The 25883-nt window shown below is 41.0% G+C and overlaps 1 protein-coding gene across 1 annotated transcript in view; it reads right to left on the reverse strand.

Annotated features, from left to right (window-relative positions):
• The window catches only part of CLVS1 (clavesin 1), a 168331-nt gene extending 150872 nt beyond the window's left edge, over positions 1-17459 (reverse strand). Inside the window, exon 1 of the mRNA XM_045789033.2 lies at positions 17005-17459. Coding sequence (XP_045644989.2) covers positions 17005-17459 — 455 coding nt within the window. The remainder of the gene's footprint in view (positions 1-17004) is intronic.
• Positions 17460-25883: the final 8424 nt, after the last annotated feature.

Consider the following 25883-nt stretch of genomic DNA (forward strand, 5'->3'; position numbering starts at 1 on the left):
TTAAAGAAGACATGAATCAATGGAAAGACAGTCTGTGTTCATAGATCACCATAATCAATATTGTTAAAACATCCATACTATGCAAAGCAATATACAGATTCACTGCAATCCCAATCAAAATTCCAATGATACTTTCTACAGAAATAGAACAATCCTAAAATTTGTATGAAACCACAAAAGACTGTGAATAACCAAAGCAATCTTGAGAAAGAACAGAGCTGGAGGAATCACAATTCCCGATTTCAAACTATATTACAAGGGTATGTAATCAAAAACAGACACTTGCATCAGTAGAGAAGAATAGAGAGCCCAGGAATACACTCATGCTTGTATTATTATAGACAAAGCATGAAAAACATACTTTGGGGAAAGGTCATTCTCTTCAGTAGATGGTGCTGGGAAAACTGGACAGTCACCTGCAAAAGAATGAAACCGGATCCCTGTCTCACTTACAACATACACAAAAATCATCTCAAAATAAATAAAAACTTGAAGACTTGAAACCATAAAACTCTCGAAGGAAAGATAGGTAAGCTCCTTGACATTGATTTCGGCAATATATATATTTTTTTGATCTGACACCAAAGCAAGGCAAAAAAAAAAAAAAACCCAAATAACCAAGTGGGATGATGGAAATCTAAAAAGCTTCTTTCTGCACAGCAAAGGAAACCACCCAACAAAATAAAAAGGCAACCTACAGAATGAAAGAAAATATTTGCAAACCACATATGCAACAAAGGGCTAATGCCCAAAAATACACAGGGAACTTATACAATTCAATAGAAAAAAATAAAAACAAATAATCCAATTGCAAATGGGCAAAGAACCTGAATAAATATTTTTCCAAAGAAGATATACGAATAACCAAGAGGTACATGAAAAGATGCTCAACATCATTAATCATCAGGGAAATTTAATCAAAACCACAATGAGCTATTTCCTCAGACCTGTTAGAATATCCATTAGCAAAAGAAAAGATATAACAAATGCTGGTGAGAATGTGGAGAAGAGGGAACCCTCCTGCACTGTTGGTGGGAATGCAAATCAGTGCCGCTACTATGGAAAACAGTACGCAGGATCCACAAGAGATTCAAAATAGGATTATCATATGTTCCAGCAATCCCACTTCTAGGTATATATCCAAAAGAAATGAAACCGTTATCCCAATGACTATCGGTACTTCCATGTTCGCTGCAACATTATTCACAACAGACAAGGTTGGAAACAACCTAAGTGTCCATCATTGAATAAATGGATAAAGAAAATGTGCTATATAGAGATAGATAGATAGATAGATAGATAGATAGATAGATAGATAGATGATAGATAGATAGATAGATAGATAGATAGATAGATAGATAGATAGATGAGAGACGATAGATGATAGATGATAGATAGATAGATAGATAGATAGATAGATAGATAGATAGATAGATAGATAGATAGATATAGATAAACAGGTAGACAGATAGAGATAGATATTATTCAGATTCTTAAAAACAAAGGAAATCCTGGCGTTTGTGACAACATGGATGAACCTGGAGGGCATTATGCTAAATGAAATAAGCCCGTTAGAGAAAGACAAATACTGCATCGTATCACTTATATAAAGAATCTAAAAACAAAACAAAACATTCAAACTCATAGAAATAGAGAGTAGAATGCTGGTTGCCAGCAGTTGGGGGTTGGAGGAAATAGGGAGAGGCTGGTAAAAGGATACAAACTTTCAGTTACAAGATGAATAAGGTTTAAAGATCTAACTTATAACATGGTGTCTATAGCTAATAACACGGTGCTGTATAACCGAAATTTGCTAAGACAGTAGAACTTAAGTGTTTTCACCAAAAAAAAGGGAAAATATTTGAGGTGATGGATGTGTTAATAAACTCAGTGGTGGGAATCCTTTCACAATGTATACACATAGCAAATCAAAAAGGAAACAAAAAACAATTGAGTCTTAAGATTGAACATTTGAATGTAAGACTATAAACTCGTCCACTAGTACTTAAGTTCCCCGAAAGTAGGAACTTCTTTTTGTTCAACTCTGTGTCCCTGGCATCTAGAAAACATTGGGCATCTCAAAAACAAGTATTTATTGAAAGAATGAATAAAAATGAGTGAAACAAAAACTATGTCAAGTCCCAGGCAGTATTCAAAAATATGTAGATAAAAAACACCTAGGTACAACTGTAAAACACCACAGACCAAGAGAAATTGTAAAGGCACCAGAGAGGAAAAACAGATTAACGGTGAAGGAATGCCAGTTAGACTGACAACACACTTTTTTTAAAACAACCAAAATGTAATTAATTAATTTCTTCAAAATGCTGAGGTGAAATCATTTTTAATCTCAAGCTATATGCCCAACTAAATTATTGTTTGAGAGTAAAGAAGAAATAACATTTCAAACATACAAAGGTTGTTAAGAAAGTTCATTAACCTCAGCTCCTCACTTCAGGAAGAAGGAAACAAAGTCACAAAGAGAAATCAGGTGCAAGGTTCAAAAGTGAGCAAAGAAATTGTTGAAACACCTTGCTAGATTTAAACAGGCATTAACTGCAAGTAATAACAGTAACAGTGAGGTTGAATACGTGGTAGGACTAAAACAATAAACAGCAATGTTTTTTAAAGATAGGGAAGTTCAGAGAGAAATTTTCTTCTATTACACTGGATGAGAATGGAGAGATTGACTTTGGACTTTTTAGCAAAATCCACTGGTGAAACAACTGTATTGAAATTTGGAAAATAACATGTAAAAGAATAGGAACAGATAACTTCTAAACCCAAAGGCCAGAAGTGAGGAAAAACATGAAAAAAATAAAACCTGATTAGACCAACAGAAAGCAATGTTAAATGACAGCAGTCTAACAAAGCATTGCATTGTGAAGCAAGGGCAAGTGAAGACTGTCATGGACTGCTGATGGGCAGAGAGACTGGAACACCATTTCTGGAAAGCAATTTAACTATATATATCAAAAGCCATAGAAGTGTTCATTGCTTATTAATTCAACTTCCTGGAATTTATCCTAAGGGGGAGAAGGTCAAGATGTGGAAAAATATTTATATAGAGAGATATTCATTATACCATTATTTATACTTGTCAAAAATTGAAAATAGTCTAATGTCTAAATGACATTGAGTCATTAATTGAGTTTTAAACTATTCAGTCATTATTTTGTGCCCAATGCATATTGAATAAAGTAATCATGATATAATTTTAAGTGAAAAAAAGCAGAATAATGAAAAGTAGTTGATATCTACTGAGTGCTAAGTATGATCAGTCATCATTCTGAGCCTTTGCTTACATTAACTCCTTTAATGCTCATTACAGCACTTGGAGGTTGCTGCTATTATTATCATCATTTTATAGGTGAGGAAACTGAGGCATAGGCTTAACTTGCCCAGGCTCAGGGGGCTAGTAGGTGACAGAGTTCTGACTCATACCCAGGCAATCTGGCCACAGTGCTTGAACTCTTTACCACTGTGTTGTCCTATCTAGATTCATAAAAATATGCACAGTGTAAGGCCAATTGTGTTTGTGTGTGTGTGCATGCTAAATATACCTTAATTCCCAATGTCAATGGGTACAAATAAGTGGAGGGATTATGAATAATTTTAATGTCCTAACACTTTCTCCATTTTCATGATTTTCTTCAGTGAAAATGTTGACTCTTATAATCAATCACACAACCCTTCATGTAAAGGATAGAGCCATCTGCCCATTTGACCACCATTCTATAATACTATCCCAGTAGGATGTTTGCCTCCCCAGTACACCATGCAATTGTACTCACATGTAAACCAGTAGATGGATAATCTAATGTGGTGGTCCTTAAACTTCTTTGGGTTGTGAACTTTTTGAGAACCTGGTGGACGTTGGGTCCCTTCTCCACCAAATGCATGTATCTAATAAATTTCAGGAGATTCACATATTCCCAGTAGCCACTTATAGACCCAAAGCCCCTGCCCTCTTAAGAACGACCCAAGTTAATGTGCCTCGCTTTCTCAGCAGCTTCGACTACCTGGCCCACTGCGAAGAACAAGGAAGAAAGCATCTCCCGTGTTTCTCTCCCTGACTAAGGTGTCTTTGACCCGATGATCCTTGCCAATGTCCCTGACCCTGTCCCCACTTCTGGGTGACTGGGTGCTGAGGGGACCAAACAGTAGAAATTCAAATCTATCAATATAAAAAGTATGGCCGTGGTGATGCAGCTGGGGTCTTACAACATATGAGAAGAGAGTAGTAGCTCACGTCAGGGGCTGAAGGGAATGGGCTCCAGCACAGCCCCATGTGAATCAATACCCCCTTAGAGTAGGTGTGGAGAGAAGACAAGGCATATAATAAAAAAATAAGCAGAAAGAGAAGCTACTTTATTTTGCCTCGTATATTCTTGATGAGAGACAAAGACTTATATTTAACATCTAGAAAAGTCAAAACATGGGGGCGCCTGGGTGGCACAGCGGTTAAGCGTCTGCCTTCGGCTCAGGGCGTGATCCCGGCGTTATGGGATCGAGCCCCACATCAGGCTCCTCCGCTGTGAGCCTGCTTCTTCCTCTCCCACTCTCCCTGCTTGTGTTCCTTCTCTCGCTGGCTGTCTCTATCTCTGTCAAATAAATAAATACAATCTTTAAAAAAAAAAAAAACTAATTTATAAAAAAAAAAAAAAAGAAAAGTCAAAACATGAAAACACAAAGGATAAAAAAGAAAGCAAATACAAAGGATAGTCACCACTTTGGTAAAAATGGGTTTTAATGCAAATATAAATTAAGATATAAGCCCTTTCCTGTTAGGCTGAGGAAAGTATTAAAGGTGAGAAGAGTACATAAGTCAGAGGGGTGTGTTGTACATGAATCCAAGGTTAGAGAAACCTTGGAAGAAAAATTGCTCAGGTTTTCAGTTTTGCACAGTTCCAAAGAGAGGCTACAAGGGAAGGTGCTTCGTGCCCTGCCTGCTGGAGCATTAGGCAGAGCCCTATTTCTGAGCATACAGATGAGATGTTATAAAATTCATGCCCTGCTACAGCTCATTTACTTTATTCCTTGGGATTCCCCATAGGTCCTCACCCAAAGCATAGAATTCAACAAGCTCTGTTTCCTGACTTCCTAGCCCACAGAGAATTAGGAGAGAGGGTTTTGAAGCAAACCCACTAACAGTCATCAATTAAGAGCTGAGAGGAGAAGTGCCAAAAAAACCAAACCAAACAAAAAAGAATTAGGAAGCATATATAGCAAGCCAGTATGGACCACGTGGCATGAGGGCAAGCTCATATGCCCCAGGAATCCCCAGCCTGATAGCTATTTCCTAGCCCAGGGTACAGTCATTTACATGCATCATACTCCCCACTTGTCATGAAGAAAGTGTTCAATTATATTTAACAAAGTAGGGAATATCCAATGCATTCTAAGGTTGTGTTTGCTTTCAAACCAAAACGGAATAAAATAAAACTTTAAAATTGGGCCTTAAAAGGCAGCCCTCAACTATTTGAAGACTTCACATCTCTAGAATACCCTCTTGCCTTACAAAGATATAAGGTAAAGGAGACGTTACTGTTATTACTCCGGGCGATTTCACAGATCAAATATCAAACTGCAATCCACCTGCGGGGAGCAATGTACTAACCAGTATGCACGCTGTTAACTTACGGGACGGATCAACTCATCAGCAACTCAGGAGGAAATGTGTGATGAACGAAATCCACTGATTTCCACTGAGGACACTGAGTAGAAAGCAAAAGCCATTCACTGAGAACGAGGCAGGGAATCAGGTTCCCATTCCCCGAGCTCTGCACGGAAGGTAGCCCCTGAACAGTGATGCTTTCTCTATGTGAAGTCTTTTCTTCACTTGCTCTGATGCACGACGACACAGAGCATAGAATCTGAGAGATGAGAGAAAGTGCACTTCACTTCATTATCGGATGATTGGCACTGGAGCTCAAGTCACACAGGGGATGGAGCCACTGGGGAACCCACAATATCGGCCCCGTTTCTGCACCTGGGTTGCTCCTGATGCTTCTACAACACTCTCGGTCTCCCTTCTGTCATGCTGAGAATCACTGGACAAGGGGTAGACAAAGTACCCTAGTCTCTTCCTCCTTCCTCCTCCAGTTCAACTACATGCAACTCCAGTCCCCTCCCCAAGAATATAGTCATTGGGAAGAGTCTAGAAAGAGCCTCTCTGTGTGGGCTTTCCATCATTCCAAACTGCTCTCCACAAGTCAGTGGAGGGGACTTTACTGAGCCCTACTCTGTACCCATGGATACCAAGAAGAAAAAAAATAGGATTCTGCTTCCAGGAGCTTCCTTGAAGCCTGAAAAAGTGTACAGCAAAGATGAATGTGACAGGCATTCAGGGAAGAACAAAGGAGAGATCAGTGCTGCCCCAGCCAGGGGCAAAGCTTCTTAGTGTGAATATGAGCTTTGAAAGATGAGTAGGACTTGGCTTGTCCTTAAGTCTAAATCCCAAATTCCTTATGGCAAGCAGGGATAATTCCTGGCCTCGGCCTACCTCCTCAGCCTCGTCTCTCTCCATAGAGGCCCTTCTAGTCTATGCTCAGTGCAACCCAGCAAGGCTCTCTCAAGGCGGCAGGCGCTTTCTCACCCTGGGTCCCTGCAGAGTGGGCTCTTGCTGTCTCAAGCAGCCTCCCTCACATTTGCTTCCCTCTGCCTGTTTTATCTTCCTTCTCCTTCAAGTCAGCTAATGCCCCCAGCATTCCTCTTCTCAGGGTTCCTGGAGGGCCCGTGCTCACCTCATCAGAGGAATGAAGATCGAGTAGGAGGAACGACAGAAGCAAAGGTTGGGGAGGGATGGGATGAACAGGGGAGGGGGAAGAGAGGAGGGAGAGCCATTTGACTTGAGCAGAAGGTGTCCTTTGGATAAGGAAAGCGATGCCAAATTCTTACGGTTTTATTGGGTGCAATGTGTGACGAAGAGACTGAACCAGCTTTATTAAGGAGCCATTAAAGACTCCTGAGCGGGGATTCCGCAATGAAATCTGAGCAGAGATTCAGTGGAACGATCACCAAGAGCAGACCCCAAATATAATCAAGCACCACGAAGAAGGAGAAAGAGAAATACTCAGGATCACCTCACTAGCCAGCCTTGTGATTTTGTCCAGATGAAATACCCTCTATTTAAAACAAAGATAATAATATCTCCTTCGCAAATGCTAGTGAGGATTAAATTAAATAATACAGCCTGAGGAGATGCTCAATGGCCAGGAGCATTACTAATATGAACATTCTCGAATCCCGAAAGGTGCTGGGTGTTATTTGTGGGAGTGCCACAATCGCAATTAGATCCAGAGACACTCAGCGGGGAGTGTTGGAGATAGGGAAGACTTAGAGGCAAAGAGAAGAGAAAAATGATGAGAAACAGGAAGAGAATGTGCAAAGAAAAAACAACACATCACTTTAAAGCCTTCACAACAAAATGTACCCTCTCTTCATTTTCCTCTCCGATGTTATATTTTGCAGCAGTGTGGCAATAACTTCTGCTGCTTTATAGTACATTCACAATAAATGGCTTCTGAGCCTGATTTACAACCTCAGGCAAGTGCAGGCATTTAATCATTCCAGCAGCTGTTCAAGGTTCTGTACATCCCCATTCAGGAGCGATTATCTAGGAACCATATTTAAAGGGTAGGAGAGCTGGTGGCTTCTTCAAGAGCTGCGTTTCGGGGCTCAGGGATTGGGGGGTTGGAGTGTGGGCAAATGCCAAGGGGCTTCCTTCTCCGCGCTACAGTATCCTCCTTGTAAAGGGGATCCGAAGATGCTTCCTGGTTTATTGAGACCTGGGGAAAGTGGTTAATCACCCAGGGAGAGCTTCGCGTTGTACAGGAAAAGGCCCCATCTCTTGCCATGCGCTCTTTGGAGAAGTCAGCTATACTTATGAGAAAATCAACAGCAAACGCAGCATACAGGCAACACCACACTTAAAAATTGCCCTTTCTCTGGGTCCTCTTTTACTGACCCTGGCCTTTGCAAGAGCAGACACAGGTCATGCCCCGACTGCAGCATGATTTCAAGTCAAGGAATTGAGAGCAAGCTCAGCGTTGGCTGCTTTATCCGGGCGTGCTCTGGAAGGAAGACAGTTATTCTCCAGGCCCTCAAATTTCTAGCGATCGGAGGAGACTTTTTTATCTGCAAGGTAATGAGGGCCCTGTCTTTTAAACTCTTGGGCTTTTAAGTGTGAATTTGGGAGGAACAGCTGGCCTGGAAAGATAAGCTATGGATAAAAGCTGGCTCTCCCCGTCCTTGTGGCCCCTTCTCACCACACAGCTGCCCAGCTTTTATAACATGCTGCGGAGCCCGGTGATGTGGGACCCGTCTCCAAGGGCCCGCCACCCAGCTAGGCAGGGGCCGACGCTGCTGCGTTCTCTCCCAGCAGAGACCCTGCTCCATCCGTCCGGGAGACGGTTCTCACAGGCAAGCTGGCAAGGGCCCGAGCTCCACCACAAGGGGATGGTGGCTGTGGGCAGAAGGCCGCTGAGCCCCCCGGACGAAGTGGAATTAGCGTGGAAGTGCTGGAGAACGTCCAATAAGGAGTTTCGTGGAGGACGAAGGGGATTCAAAAGAAATATTGGAGGAACTGTGCGTTTGAGCCACATGACAAGCCATCTCCTCATCCAGGGGGCCGAGGAAGTGACATAAACTCGCCTCACTCCCTCCCCTCATCAATCACCGGCTTTTTAGGAGCACATAACAGAGATATAGCCCATTTTATAAGAGCTTTCAACAGAATGAGGAATCGTATCTTGGGCGTTTTAGACTCTGGATTAGACGGACACAAGTGGGAAAACCACGTGGATGACAGTCAGGAAGGGAAATGGCTCCCTAGGTGCCAGACCCCTTACTGATCTAGCAACTCATTTCATCGTCACAGCCCTGCAAAGTGCATGTGATCATGACCAGACAGGGAGGAACCCGAGGGTTAGGGGAGGTACGTATGGTACCAAGGTCACAGAGCTAGCAAACTGTGGAGCTGGGGTTCTGTGTGCTGACGGGTCATCTCCATAGGACACTTGTCTCAATGCAAGCGGTGGGTCGAGCCTTCAGTCACTATCTTAAGCCAGGCTCATATTGACACCCCTTTCGGTAACATATTCCAAGCAAAAACCAGATTGTTTTATGGAGCTGGGATTGAAAACAACAACAACAATCAAAGTTGTCGTCACTGTTAACCACTGTCAAAGAATTAGGGAAGAGAGTGGATAGGATTTTCAACATTTAGCCTGCCAGGTGTTTGTGAGATTAGAATATGTGGCAATAGGATTTGCCTGCTGAGCTATGAGGTCCTTTTTAAATCTTTGGAGACCTGGAAGGGCCTGGTGTTAGCTTGCTTGCTTACTGATCCCTCCCTGAGAGCCCTCCTGAATGTCTGACTCAGTGGCCCCCAAATTTGGCAAAAGAGTTCGGTCTGAGATCCCTCCTGTTTTAGCCCCTTCCCAGCAGTGTGATCTTGGATAGGTTACCTAACCTCTCTGAGCCTTAATTTTATCATCTGCAAAATGCGGATATTAATAGTGTCTACACAAGGGCATTACTATCAGCCACATGGTTAGCTCCTGGCAAGCAAGTTTGATTTGGTGGTTGTAATAACTCTCCTCAGTTCATTTTTGCTCCTTTCCAAGCTCGTGACAATTGGAAAACCGATCACTACCAGAACAATTCCAGGAATGTATCTGCGGGAAGAACAGACAGTGAAATCTTTTTCTGGAACCTCTCTCAATAGGCTTTAGGATCTGGGGAGGAGGGTTACCTCCTGGCCCTGGCGAGAGACATAAAATCCCCTTGGCCTGCCTCATCTCTTCTCACCTCACCAGTGCTCGGCATGGATTAGAAATGTGTCTGTCCCCTTTTGTGCCACAAGTTCTTAAACTGACGACAGTCAAATGGAATGAGGCTCAGACCCCCTGCTACTTATAAAAAGCTCTTCCGTGCTCTTGCAAAAGCTAAAGGTGAACCTCAATCAACTGGCTTATTTATAGTTTGAAGAGTTATATCCCACCTACTGCCTCGGGGTTTTAATCAGAAGAAAGAACCTACTTAATGTTCATCTCCCACTGCCAAATCACACCACAGAGCTGCCGGGACATTTGCCACGTCAGCACTTTGGAGGTTGCCACAGGTCAGCAATAAGCCATGACGTTTGAAGGAGCTCGCTATCTCCAGTATATCCATCAAATAAATTACTGCCTGGCATGAGGGGACGAGAAGCAGCTGAACGCCTTCCCAGAAAAAAAACCAGGGAGTGGAAAAGCACCCGTCCCTAAGAACAGACAGCTTCCAGCTTGTTTTCTACATTATAAAGTAAATAAGACAGTGTCCTTGCTTTCAGAATTGGAAAGGTGGGAAGGTCAAGTACCCTGTAGCCTTCATCTTCCCATCATTGAATGCCTGGAGGGACTCAGGGTGGGGGACTGGTGTGAGAAGCTGTCCTGGGAGCCTGAGCTCAGAACAGGAATACTCCTTCTGGACCCTCAGAAGCTGTTTGGGATGTTTATTGAGAGCATGAAGGAAGGAATGAGGCTTGGGTTCATCCCACAGAAGAACGACAAGTGTGGTCTATTGGTCAGCACCCCAGCTGCTTTTATATTTGCTCAAACTAAAGTGATAAGTTCTTCTCTGCTTCCTTTCCTCTTACTCATAGTGAGGACTAGGCAAACCCTTGACATTGAGCCTCCAGAATCCTCTCAACTTCTCACGCACCCAGCTTCTAATGCACATTCTTTACTGTCTGAGCCCCACTAGAATGCACGCACAAGGAATGGCTTCACTGTGTACCCCGAGCCTCCCAGTGCCTCTCGGCAAGAGGAGGGAGCTGAGGACAAGGTGTGAAAAACCTGGACTTTGGACCCTGGAGCCACACTACCATTTAGCAACATACCAGTAATTCAGATTTGGATTGTAAGAGGCTTTGGAAACTCCTGAGTTCAGTGTAGGAATGAGGTCATAGCTAGGGCTTAGCGAGAAAGCATAGCCTTTATGTTCAAACAAAACAGGGAAGAATTCCATCCCTTTATATATTACCTATACACCATATAGATCCTTGTGCGTTTACGATAAGGATTAGGAAAAAATATATATATATATATATATATATATAACATTTGGCACAGAGGTACTTAACAAAGGGTAGTTATTGACATTGGTGTTAGGACATTTCTAGACACTCCCCATCAGGGGTTTTCAAAGTGGACTCCAGCTCCCCTAAGGACTTTGGAAATGTGAAGGTGGACTTTTCAATTGCCATAGTGCCTGGGAGAGGGGATACTAAACATTCCACAATGCTCCACAGTCTTATGCATTATGAACCAAACAGATCCAAACAGCCGTTGTGCCCCTTTTGAGAATCACTGCCCCTCAACCTCAGATCCTGTCCACTGTGACTCACCGCACTCATCCACACACACGTCCACCGCCAGCAAATCCAGTTACAGGCTTTCAGAAGCTGTGTGGATGTTCTGAAATATCTAATCACTCAGGGGCTGAACAATTGGCTCCAGATGTCTTTGGAGCTTGGAATTAGAAGCTCTGAGTCTAAGTTTTTCCATTGATGAGTCATTTAGTTCCTTGATTAGAAAGTATCTTCTCCTCCTCAAACTTCTTCTTTGTCTTCTGTCCCTTAGTGATATGCCCCAAATGATTAATGAGCATTAACTCAGAAAATGTGCATGGGAATGCTTGGGAATCATAAGGTTCTATGCAACTGTTCGAGTATATAGATATTCAGTCTCAGGTACTTTAATGTAATTGACTAGGAGCCAACTTAAGGCTTTTCTCTTTTGAAATCTGATTGGCCCAAGAAGTGCCTTGCTGAGCTATATCAGAGCCTGAGGCACAAGGAAAAATCAGTGACCTTATGCTACCTTCTTTAAAATTTTGACATTTTGTTCATGATAGATTTTTTGCATTAATTTTGATTTTAAAATATTATTTGAAGAAATTACTTCTTTTGATTACTGAGTGCTTTGGTGCCCCCTTTAATTTTACACCCCAGGGAAATGTCTCAGTCCCTCACCCTTGTGCTGAGGTCTTGACTCCCTAGCCTTCCATGCAGTTGGTTGAGCTTCAGTCCAAATCTTGGCCCTTGTTCTGTATGGTAGGGAAAGAGAGCCTACAAGATTTATTGCCTTCTTGTAATAACTGTATATACTTGAAGGTAGAAATCCAGTTGTCCATTGGTCCCCTTTACGCTCTACTAAATTGCCCTAACTCAGTTCTTCCTTCCGGTGCCCCAGCTTCCTGAAAGAACCAACTAATTTTCAACCTGGTTGCTAGCTTCTGAGCTTTTTAATTGTGAGAAAGAAACTACACACTGACCAAAGAATGTCCAATGTCATTTTATATAATATGACTTTCAACGTGTTTCCAATTATTTTTCTCCCATTTAAGTAGTTGGGGACTACCTGGTCTATACCGAGCACTAACAGATACTATTGTAGTCTATTGTGGGGCTTTTATTATCTGGATCCTCCTTCCCAAATGTCTTTCGTATAACCTGAGAATGTAGTAAACACTATAGGGAGGGACACTAAGACCAGATGATTTCTCAGAGCTCCCAGCCACAACTGAGCTACCTGAGAGCACTTTGAAACATGGCGACTTGGGGTCTTCGTTGCATTTTTTATACTTTTCCAGGTGAAGGAAAGTTGGTCATGGTTCAAATGCTACCATCTGGATTTGCAAAGTGCATCTCATGACCCAGTATCCTAGATATTTGCCTGATTGGAATTTCTTTTTCTTAAGAAATAACTGCCATTTGTTGAACACCAACTAGCGTTAATGTATGATCATCATCACCCCCACTTTAGGTGAGAAACAGGGTAATAAGAATTTAAACAACTTGCTCAGAATCACATTGCTGGTGGGGAGGCAGCTAGGATATGAAGCCGGCTGTCTGGCTTCAGCATTTCTGGGCGCATTTAATCACTGTTCTATTCCACCTCTTGGACACCATCAAGGAGAGCAAGTGGGGTTAATCCTTGTAACAGCTCCACATGGCAGATATTATACCCATTTCCCCTTAGTGAAATGGAGCCTCCAGAAAGTAAAATAACTTGACCAAGCTTAACAATTCTTTAGCTGAGTATGGGCATATCAGGCTGTATGACTAGGTACAAGTATGTGAATCAGAAAGAAACAAGAAACAAATTTATTTTTTATCAGATCTTAAGGGGCAAACTGAATTTAGGTGAGAAAGATCAAAGGACTCGTTGAGCAATGGTGTCCCCCCTACGTCTCCAGTATACACCTAGCAGGTGAGCTGAGACGCAAACTCTGCTGACCCGGAAAATGCCAGCTTCATTTTATGAATAACTATGTGAGTGCTGATTTCATCTAACTCATTTCAGTTCAGTGGGGCAACCTCAGGAAATACAGAAACCACAGAGCCCTCCGCTGAGGCCCGATTTCTGGAGGAGGCCAGTCCATGCTCGAGCCCAGCGCTTCTGCCCTTTAGTTGGCACACCTCACCCAGGCTGACAGAACCCCCCCGCGTGCCTCTGGAGGACAACGCTTCCTGTCTCTCACCGCTCTGCACTTTTGTTCATGCTGCCTGGGCTGAGATGAATGAGATTTACATAGTTTTAATAAATATTAATAACCATTTTAATCTCAGTAAACCTTTCATACGAGACATGCAAATCGCTTCCCAGTCATCTTAGGAGCCCAATGAGAGTGAAGTAATCATTTTGCAAAGCTGTGCCACTCTTCCAGGCCTTTTGGGCCCCATTTAGGCTGGGTCTGTGTGACAGGGAACATGTTTGGGGAGAACACAAAGAGGTACTTAGGATGGGCATACAGGCAGACTGCACTCACTGGCCCATTTTCATTTTCAGGTATTGTACTCCTGTCTCTATCTTTATCTATCTACCATCTGTGCTTGATTGTTTTTGTAGTGGGGTGTTTTATAATATTAATAATAATACCAGAAGCTCATATTTATTGAGTTTTTTACCGTGTGCCAAACAGTGAGTTGTGTTCCTTAAGTGCATTTTTTTCATTTGATCCTCCTAGCTGCAGTATTAGATAGACATCACTATCACCCCCACCTTACAGATGAGACAACTGAGTCTCAGAGAGGTTGCTTGTCCCAGGTCATGTGACCAGGAGAGCACGTGACAGTACCTGGGTTCAAACTGAGGTTTGTTTGCTTCTAATTATCTTTGGCTCTCAATGGGCTAGCCTGATCATTCCAAATATTCCAAATATTTGGAACAAATAGTACTGTATAGTTTGAAAAAAATGCCTCAAGTAGACTCAGCCTTTGTGGGGTGGGGGGCGAGGATGGGAGGAAGAGAGGAAGAGAGATACTTCAAAAAGCCTAGTGAGTTAGGCAGCTATAGAGTGAATTTTAAAATCCCTTTCCATCCATCCATAGGATCAGGCTGAATGAGCTTTACATTCATGAGCCACTAGAGCTGAGGTGTCTCAGGGATTACCTAGCTTGAGCTTCTTATTTCACACTTGAGGAAACTAAGGAATAGAGGACTCTAACTCATTCAAGGTTATCATGATCATAAACATTTGGATTATTCTCTCGGAGCTTCACTTCTTCTTACTATTACTATTTGTTATTACTTCTTAACCATTTTGAGATACATTCGGACCAAATGCTAATACAAAATAAGATACTTTGCGATGATGTATTTTTTTATGTGTAAATCACCACTTAGTGTCTTAGCAGATGGGAGTTCTAGAACACTTACAACAACTAAGCACAAATGAAGTCAGCATGATTATTCTCCAGAATCATCAAAATTGTCCTGTTACAAAATCCAAAATATTAACGTGCCATTCTCAAAAGGATGGCTGTTTTCTTCGGGTGTAAGACTGCTGCCCTGTGTTGATGGTGAATTCTCCTATGGTCGATGGGAGTTAGCCATTTGTATGTCTGCACACTGCAAGACAGTGGATTGGGTGATGGGCTCTTTGCTGGCAGGGACCTTGTGTTAACAGAGCAGAAACACGGAAAGGCGTTCTGGCCTGGGGGGCAGAGCTGACCAAGCTCTAGAGTGATAGTGTTAAAACCCTGAAATACCTTTTCAGGATTAAGTTGCCCAATCCCAATTTATCAACCAAAAAATAGCCAGTGGTTCTAAAGTGTCTTACAGTATTATTTTTAAGAGGAGGAGGAATGATATGAAGTACTAAAGGGCCACCCTAGAAATTCCTTTTAATTATATTGGGGAGGGATTCTTAGGTATATTTTTAAAATTAAACCTGTGTCTCCCCAGGGACCATAAACATTTCCATGAGGATACTTCTGTGAAGACTAAAGTCACAGATGAAGTTTTGGAGATTGACTCGTGCATTCTTTCTCATTCAGATTTATTGATATTGTGCCAAAGAGATAAACATGAAAGTGACAGTCTTCTGCCCTCAAGGAACTTGCAGTCTTGGGAGGAGGCATAAGAAAGAGTACACAAGTAAACACATAATTACAGTGAAGTCAAGTTAAGACAACTCTCTTTCAAGTCAGACTACCGGAGCTCCACACCCACTCCATATTTCACTAGTTATGTGATACTGAGTGAGTTACTTAATTTCTCGAAGTCTTGTGTCATCAAATGTGACATAGAAATAATAATAATATCTTTCATGAAAAGTTCTCATTGGGTTAAATGAGACAATATATACGAATGCTCAGTAGAGTATATGGTCTTTACATTTTTATTGTGAATGCTTTGTGGAAATATGAACAAAGGACCACTACTTTGTGTCTTAGCAGATGGAAGGGTTCAAGGGTGGAGGATACATGAAAACTATTCAGGGAAGAAGCATAAAGATGAGTATGAATCAGTAGGCAGACTGTGTCCAGGATGGTTGGAATTGGGATAAGAAGAGGCTGGTCTCTCCTTTCGGTGCTTGATGAGGCAAGTCCAAAGGCTTGGAGGCACGGAAAAACCTCAGTTAGTCAAGGCAAGACTTATACTTCCTTCCAGCAGGACCAGAGACCAGGAAGGGCAAAGGGTGACACACTGCAGGAGATGTACAAGGTGCATCATAAAGGGTCTTACTTTATTTTGAAGGCCTTTCAGGTCACTGAAGAATTTTAATCAGCAGAGTGACACCACAGAATTTTGGAAGGGTCACTCCAGCTGTGATGTAGACCAGAATGGCTCAGAAGAGAGTAGATCAGAGGCAGGGATGCTAGGTAAGAATCTGTTGCAGAAATTCAAATGAGAAATGATTAGACCCTCAAGCAAGGCAATAACAATGGGAGCAAAGAGAGGTGACAAGATTCGAGAGGTTCTTAAGAAGAAAGGGGTGGGACTTGGCAATTAATTGGATGTGAAGAGCAAAAGCAAGAAGCAGTTCAGGATGACACTCAGATTTCTGGCTGGAGAGACTGGATAGATGGAAAGGCAGATATAGTGGGGAAGACAGTGCGTTCAGTTTGGGACATGTTGAGTTTGCAGTTCTTTATAGGATTTTCAGGGAGAGATGCATTTCTGGCTTTCAGAAGAAACATAGGATATTAAAGTCATGGAGAGGATCCAAGAAATTATTTATGTGTTGAAAACACTTGATTTAAAGCCATCTACTAAATCCATTTTTGTTGTTTTGGGTTGTTAAAGATGAGAACATGAAAGACAGAATATATGGTTCTTCTAGAAGACCAACTTTCAATTTTATTAAAATAAATGATCCACTCTGATGAACAGAAAAAGGATTTCTAAGATGTTTTACAATTCTAACACTACAATTCTATTGTTCCAAACCACTGCCATGAACCTGGAATTGCCTTTTGATGACGGTAATCTTGTGGCCTTAAACCTTCCTTTGTGGCTGTGTGGACTAGATAGATAGATAGATAGATGATAGATAGATAGATAGATAGATAGATAGATAGATAGATAGATAGATGATAGATTTTTAAATGAAAACCCACTAGTCACACATTGTTTGCATTTTGTAAAAATGAAAGCCATACAGCCCCAAACATGCAGTGAGGACACTTATGAAAAAGAAAAACCAAGTAAAAACACTATCTACATTTACCTACTCTGATCCCAATTGGCTGCAAACAGTAGAAGAATCTTCCTCCCGTAGTGATCACGGGTTTCCAGCACTCCAGGGAACCCATCGATGAGGGCCCTCTTAATCCCGGGATCATCAGCCTTGAAGTTTTTGAACATGTCCAGGTTCAGCTGGCGGTACTGAAAGTACTGGGCCAGGAGTCTGAAGGCATCTGCTTGGTGAAACTTCCTGGCTCGGAGAAATCTCAGGATGAAGGCATCATCTGTACGTAAAAACCCAATGTCAGGCCTGGTGATGATCATGTCCCTGACTTGCTGGATATCCTGATGTAAGACATCTGGGTTTTCATTCAGTTCCAGGCGAGCTTTCTCTATAGTCTCTGGACTGAGCCCGGCCTGTAAATGGGTCATCTTGCCTGAATCTCCTTTCCACGTGCTTAATTTCTGATATTTTGGAAGAAAGGAGACTGGTCCCATTCACCTGATAGTCTGCTGAAATCGGGGCCCATTCAACAGATTTGTTACCACCACGCTGCCACAGAAACACACAAATAGAAGGTCTTCTTTCTGTTCTTGGAAAGCAGTAGGACATTCAGGTCTTACGTGGTGGTGGCCATCCAAAAAAGAAGCAAAGCTGAGACCATTTCTTACTGCAAAACAAATGCACACAAGAGAGACAAAATAGTGATGATACAACATCTGGGCAAATTAATTGGAACTGAGAGAGAAAAGCAGTATTGTTCTGTGGGTTTGATTAGATTAGGTCTCTAAAGAATAAAGGGTAAATGATCTTTAAAATGCTGTAATTGGCAGAATTTTATTGTTGACATCTTGAATGCATCATATGCAAATATTTGAAATGTGTTTGGGAACTTTTTAGTCACACTGACTGGTTAACATAATAGTATATGGTCAGATTAGTAGTAGATTGCTCTTTGATTAATTACTCTAAGAAGCAGAAGAAAGATCCTTTTCTGCTGCAGCATGCTTTATGGGGCTGTTCACAAGCCTAGAAATTACAGCTGCTCTACAATTTATTGCTCCCCATTAGCCTCTTTTCTCAAACAGAAGTACCTTTCACAGAAATACCCCCTCCCCCCACCTTTTTAAAAGGCAGTCATTTGCATCTTAACAATAAAAAGGGACTGTTAAAGGTCACTCTATCCTAACCCCACAGGTACCTAATTACTCAAAACTGAACTAACAATGGCCTGGGGAAGGGGGAGGGCAGCAGCCTTTTGGCTGGAAACCTGACCTTCAATAATCATATTCAACAGCAGTGAGAAAGGGTGCTCACGTGTGGACATTACAAGCAGCTTTATTGTTTGTCTTTGTTACTCTTCTGTAGGAAAAGCAAAGGGACTTGAAACCCCGGGGAGCCTCCCTGCTGACCCAATATCTACACAGGCTTAAAAATCCTCCCATTTTATAGAACTTTCCTGTTGCTCTGAGAGATCATTTTACTTATGATAAAGATTGTTTGAATCTCCTCAGATACATCTCTTGTGACTTCTCTACCTAAATGGCAGACAGAGGTGCACCCATATTATATGCATCTTTCTCATTTTAAATATAAATGCTTTCAGACATCTGTTTGGTCTAACCCGGAAGTTGCAAAAATCAGAAGACATATTCGGTGTAAATGAAGGCATGTGTTTTTCTCCTAGGTTGACAGTATTTGCAGTGAGAGGCAGAATATTTATTCCCAAACTGATTTTTATTGGTACTGTTTTGTCATACGAAATAATTTAAAAGATAAAATTATTCTTCTGCTTAATTTAGAACTACGGGTTAGTTCTTAAGGGAGACAATCAACTCACACATTTCTGCTTTACACTGTAATATGAGGGTGAAGAAGAACAGTTCAAGTAACTGGTATTCATCTTCAAGATAATGAAATAATAGAAATTTTATGTATAAAATGTTGGCTTTCTAAAATAATTTGCAAGAAAACAGCATTTAGCTCTGTAACATGTGAATATGAGAAATAATACAAAGTCTTGATTTTCACTTCATTTTGAATGGTAAATGGAAAATAATGCTATGAACTATTCCCGGGATTGGAAGAAACTTCCAAATCTATCTAGCTCGATGTTCGTTTGATGTTAAAATTCCCTATCTAAGTAGCCTTATCAGACTCCTTCAGAGAGTTCCCGTGTTTGATGTCTCTTCTTCCAGTTAATCCCTACACCCACGGCAATATGTCTTTACTGCTCCCACCAACCACTTGAGCAGAATGATCATATAATTTACCATCCAAATTTAGACATGAGGGGGCACTTATAATAATAATAATAATGCTGGAACAATAGCCATAAACTGGGACAATTCTAAGCAAACCAAGACAGATGGTCACCCTACTAGTGAATGATCTTTTTGTTCCTACATCCAATAGACAAATTTCAGTACTCTTTGTGAGTGAACTCTATCCGTATTTGCTATTGATGACTTCATCCTTCTTAAAACTGTCTCTGCCATTCTCCCACTCTTTTTCTCTGACTCCAGACACCCTGATTTTTCTCTTAGCCTTGTTGACTCCTATTTGGTCTTCTCTTTCTGTGAACACTTCAGTGTAGTGTTTCCAGGATCCTGACCCATGGTTTGACCACCTACATGTAATGTAACTTCTGTCTATAGCTCTCTCCTAGTCTCCAGGCTACACATCCAACCACCTTCTCAACAACCCTACAGAGATGTCCTCTAGACACCACAAACTCAATGTGCTTAAACCTGAACTAATCCTAGTTCCTCATCCTGAATTCACTCCTCTACCTCCATCTCTTAGTGACTGACGTCATCTGCTGTGCAGTTTCCAATTCTAGAAACCTGGGAGTCCACTCTTACTCCATTCTCTCCCTTACCACTCGCTTCCAGACAATTACTTTCACAATATTTCTTAAATCTGCCTGTTTTTTTCCATCCATTTTCACTGTCTTTGGGTCACATCAGTCCTTGTCTGTTTAGCCCTGCAACATCCTCTCTATGGTGCCCTTGTTGCCAAACTTGCCATTCTCCAATCCATTCTCTGGATTCTAGTTGAAATTTGCTCATGTCATTCCTTGACTGACATTGACCAATGACTGCCAGTTGTCCCAGGATAAAGTATAAAAGTATGTAATAAAGTTTCCAAGACTCCTCATCATCTGGTCCTTATCTCTCTCCAGATTCACCACCTGGCCATGCAGCCACACTGAGCCACATGAAGTTTCTCCTCACCTCTGTGGGTCTTGACGAAGAATGACCTCTGATGAACTCCTCTTCACCCTTCAGGAGTCATCTGGACACCATTTTCTCTAGGTAACCCTCCCTGAACTTTCCAGGTCACTGACAGTCCCATAGCCCCAACAACATTATTTCATTGCCATCTCCCTCTCCCTCTTTACTCTGAACTCCTTACAGAGAAAAGCTGGATCCCACCCATCTGTGTATCCCCAGTAGAGTGCCTGGCACAAAGAGTGTCAGCCCATGAGTGGAGCGACTTTGCTGTGTTCACCCATCTATCCTCAGTGCCTAGAACAGTGTCTACCACTGAGTAGGTGCCCAATAAGTATATAGAGAGTAAATGAATAAAGAAAACAGTCAAAACATTGTTTCAGTGAGTGAGTGGTTTCCCTTTCTGTTGGGTGCCTCTAGAACCATTTTCCTTAAATGATAGTGCTGCAGCTGACTTTTAATTTCCCAGGAGAATTTAGCCTAGGCACATTGTACTTCAGATCACTGCCTCCCTGAAGCATGCTGGGTGATGTTCACTGTTCCAAGCATGGCATAGGACGCTTAGAGCACAAGTCATAGCAATAGCTCTTCCCCTTCAGAAGATTTAAAGGTTCTGGGAGCAAGTTACACACCTTACAGTTCAGGGAACTCCACAATGTTCCTGAGATAAATTACTACAGGTTCAAGGGGAGAGCTGAGATTGCATTTTTCATGACCCACCTCCACACATAGCTATGCTTCCAATCTATAATATTGAAATAAATTTCCTTCAATTTACATCTTTATTCTGTCCTTGGCATACAGTAGAAGCTTCTGGGGAGAACACCCAAGCCAGGATCACTTAGGATGAAATAGATATTTTCCATTAAAGGCAACTGCTTCACTTCAGAAGTCTGAATAATCTGCTATTTAAATAACAACTTTAATTGATAATATTTAAGGCTAAAAATGCTATGCCATTCAAGAATGTTCTCCAGGATGTAGTGTTTTTACTTGACTGTCATCTTTTGTTCATGTAGAAGACTGAGTTCTCATTCAACTTTTCTGAATTGGTCAAATAAGTATGAAAAGATACATTGGACTTGGTATCACATGAAGAAGTAGGAGTGGTTTTCTGTCCTAGTGGAATGAATAATAATAATAGCTCTAAATTGTTATTTTTTATAACTATACTTATTATGTCCCAGGCACTTACATACTCTCTATTTATATATTACATTATCTGATCTTTAGAACAACTGTATGAAATGAGTGTATTATTGTCTCCATTTTTCAGATGAGGAAACTGAGGCATAGAGAGGTTAAATGAGTTTTCCAAGGTTACACAGCTCCTAACCAGCAGAAATTGGATTCAAGGCCAAGTAATCTTTCTTCAGTCCCATGCTCTTTTCTACTGTGCTGTTCTGCCTCTTAGGTGCAGCAAAGAGGTTCTAATATTTACTACTTAAGAGCTATGTGACCTTCAGCAAGTCACCTTTCCTCTCAGAACCTTACTATCCTTTACTAAAATTCCTCATAGATTTACCATTCCCTAAACCTAAACATGCTGAAGGAGTTCACAGACATTCTTAGTTAGCCTAACGCCATACCTTACAGATGTCCAGTCTTGTCCTTGTTTCTTCATCGGAAGAGGATTGAAGCTATTTAAAAATCTAGCTGTCTATGGCTTTTCCAGCTATCGCAAATGTTTGCCCTTCCTTTGCATATTTTCCTTTGGCTAAAATGCCAGATCAAAGATCCTGCCGTTCTGTTTGAAGGATTGATACTTTGCCGTGCCTAGCAGAGTGCCAAGCATGATCTGGGCACTGAAATGTGCCTGGTAATCAAAAAGAGCACTTTAGGCAGAGCCATGTGAGCCTCAGAAACCATCTTTCCCATTACCGTTTGTTTCCAAATGACTCTTTAGACATAGTTATAAATACATGGAGAGTAACTTACCACAATCTCTGGGGTGTCCAAGGTAGAAGCTAACTTCTACTTCTAATGCATGCTTTTTCTAATGAACTAGAATTTTAAGTAGTAGTAGTATTTGGTATGAGAGAGGAAAGAAGAATCTTCATATCATGATATTTGAAATCATGGTATCTATAGATTCAAGATTTCCACTTCATCTCAAGTTTCCATTAGAAATCTATTTGTGTTTTTCTGTATACAGAATACAATCTTGGGGTCCCGAGGTGGCTCAGTCAGTTAAGCATCTGAGTCTTCATTTTGGCTCAAGCCATGATCTCAGGATTGTGAAATCAAGCCCTGCATTGGGCTTTGTACTCAGTAAGGAGTCTGCTTGAGATTCTTTCCGTCTGCCCCTCCCCTTGCCCCACTCCTGCAGGCTCTCTCTCTTTCTCTCTCTCTCTCTCTCTCTTTGTTAAATAAATAAATAAATCTTAGAAAAAAAAAGAATTCAGTCTTAGGAAGGTGTATTTGTACACACACAAACACCTATAAAACATACATCCTAGTATTTATGAACTAAGGAATCTGTGCGGAAAAAATCATTTCAGAAAGTACAATAACTCAAATGAAATCGATTTTGGTTATTTTATAATCTATTATTTGCATTTATTTCATTATCTTCAGAAACACACATTAAATATAATGGGAAACAATCAGACTAATAATAACAGCACCTTGTCTACAGAATATGTACGTGAGTATGTATTATTTCAAAGCCTTTTACATCAATTATCTTTCTTCATTGTTATAATGATCCTGCAATAGGTAGAAGAAAAAGGATTCCCTGGGAGATGCTGAGAATCATATGAAGTGATGTAGGTAAAAGTGCTTTGAAAATAAAAAGCTCCATTTTACATTTACTATAATCTTGTTGATACCATAATTTTGTAGTTTCCAGGTAAAAAGAGATTGAATCTTAGAGCAACTAAGCACTTGTCTTAAAGTCAGATAATAAACTAATGTTAAAAATTGGGGGGGAAACAAACAAATATTCACTTAGTACTTTTTATGTACCTACAACTTTGACGATGATCTAATCTCCACACCAACTTTAAAGTTGGGTTATTAATTATTAGTTGAAAGGATAAATCCAAGACTTAGATAGATTGATTATAGCTAGAAGTATGAAGATTCACACCACAGCCTACCTGACCTAAAGCCCATGTTCTGTCAATGACCTTGTCCTGCCTCTCAGCGTAGGTGCTTTCTCTACATCACTCTGGATACTTGTGCCCTCACAATAACTCCCTCACACAACAGGTACACACCCACACCCCACCAGTCCTAAGGAAGATCATTTAAAGGATGCTGTAAAACTGGCCAGATTTGGGGAGGAAAGAGTATATTGTTGTCATGACCAGGAAGATAAACTCTATAAAGCCTAGATATTGTTTGAAATATAAGAACATCAATAAATAATGAAAATACCTCAAATATGTATTGCTTTGGAATGTTTTTAGTAATACAAAAGAATAAGTTTAAGTACACATAAATTTAAATTAATACCAATATAAAATGAGAAAATATACCCGTATTTGTTTTATAAGAAAAAAAATGAAAGATGAATCTGAGGAATAAAACTTTCCACATGGAAGTCTAATCAACTACTTCCTCCATTAGTAGGTGTGGAAGTTATGTCTCCAAATTTTAAACGTATATTGAATTAGGTCAACCCCAATGTCTCTTCACCTTTCTAAAATCTCACTTCAAAATTTTTAACTGAGTATGTTTTTCCCCCAGGAATGCTGAAAGGAATTTTTATACTGAATGAAACAAAAATAGATGTTGCTGATACATCTAAACCAAAATTGAAAATCACAATGAGCAAAAATCTTTTTTTTCTCCCAATACAACTGTATTGGAAATCTTTCCTGAAAGATGATATGCTCCCTTACTGCCAGTGGTACCTATCTTTAATCCTCAGGGGCTGGCTGATTGCAACATTCTTTGGTGCTAGCCAGAAAAGAGGTGTTTTGGGCTTTTTTCCCCCCCAAATGATGAATTTGAAATTGACCATGAGGACTTGTAGGACTTCTCTGCATAAGTACTGGCAAAGGAGCATAAATCCTGTGAGTAACTGATTGGTTCCCAGTCCATCAGCATTTTATCAAACATTACCCAACTTGCAGATAGGAACTAGCTATACCACGGGCAGGGAGAGAATTCTAGAAGGATAAAGGGGAGACCTTTAATCATCTGAAAGTGTCATGTGACCAGAATTTAGCCCCTGGCTCACCGTCAAATTTCCATCACCTTTAACTTAGTTCTAGCCCAGGGCTTACCCTTGCCACATAAATATTCATTGTGTTGATTCCCTTGGCTCTCTTTAAAATAGCAGCTAAGCACGGTCATCTGCTCCCATTTGCTCTTGCTCTTAAGAAAGATTAAAAGTAAATTGGAAGGAGTTCTATCAGAGTAGAGACACTGAGAGCTTCTGCCCAAAATAAATGCCAGGTCAGAATTAGAATAGTCTGAAACTCTGAAAATGGACCTTTTGACAGAGGATTGTGTCCTGTGTTCTAGAACAACTTACACAACTTTTATTCTTTTAGTTTGCTTTGGGGCAAATAATACAAGGAGTTGAAGGAAAAGACAACTGGCAGGGAAAGCATGGGATTCTTCTTCCTCCTCACTATAGACAAGTATTTAGTTGTACCAGTGTTTACCTTATACCTCACTATATTTTAAATAAAAACAATCTACAGGGAAAAAATTATTGAGACATAGAAAATAAGACTAAAATGTTTTTCTATGCTATTAAACTATCCCCATAAGAAGTCATTGGCAGTCAATGCCCCAATTTAAAATTTAATTTCAGTTGTGCTTCTTAGGAGTATCAGTGGGAGGGGAAGGAAAAAACAAACATGTGACTCTTCTGCCATCAAGGGAAGAGGGTATTTCTCTAAGAATAGACTCTTTAGAGGAAGAGGATCTGGACAGATGTAAGAAAGGCAGGGCTCACCCAAAGATGACCACTAAATCCGCTTGCCCTCTTTCCCTCTCAGTGTTTTCCCCAGCATGTGGATGGGACTTGGACCCTTCTTCTGGTTGTGCTTAAGCAGATGACGTTAGCCGCAGGAAACAAAGTTAAGAAAACTGCCAGGTGAAGGTGGAACCCAACACGGTGCATATGGCTGAGGTGGCAAGAAAGGGGTTATTTGTATCACTTTCTCCTCAACTAAGCTATGATTTCTTAGCTACTATTACCTCAGAACCTGGAGAGGTTTTTGTTTTGTTTTAGTATGAGTGCCATTATTTACTAATCAGACATCAAGGTGGGAATGTTCAGAAAGAAAAGAACTGTTGTCTTTGCTTCTCAAAGTGTGGTCCATGGGTCAGTAGCATCAGCAGCACCCAGGAGCTTATTGGGAATACAGGATGTTAGTACTCACCCAGACCTGTGGAATGGGTACCAGAATTCCCAGGCAATTTGTATGCAGTTTTTTGGGAAGTACTGATCTAGAGGATTTGTAGTGAATCAAAAGGGTTGAGAAGGTAGGTTCATTACCTCTGAAGTCAGAGCTCACACTGTCTGTGGACAGCAGCACTACTCTGCCCAACAGGAGAGTAAAAACACTTCCAGTGTGCTCACTCCTTTTAGAATACCAACACTCACAAAAGCTTATCAGATCACTCCATTATTTTTGCACACATGCTTGTGTGCTCTGTCAATAAAAAGCAATGAAGAAAGGAAGGGGGGGAAGCAAGAGATGCTAAGAGAAAAGGAGGGAGAAA

This window comes from Ursus americanus, chromosome 9 (assembly GCF_024610735.1).
Source record: "Ursus americanus isolate L20-20 chromosome 9, mUrsAme1.1.p, whole genome shotgun sequence".
Classification (NCBI taxonomy): Eukaryota; Metazoa; Chordata; class Mammalia; order Carnivora; family Ursidae; genus Ursus; species Ursus americanus.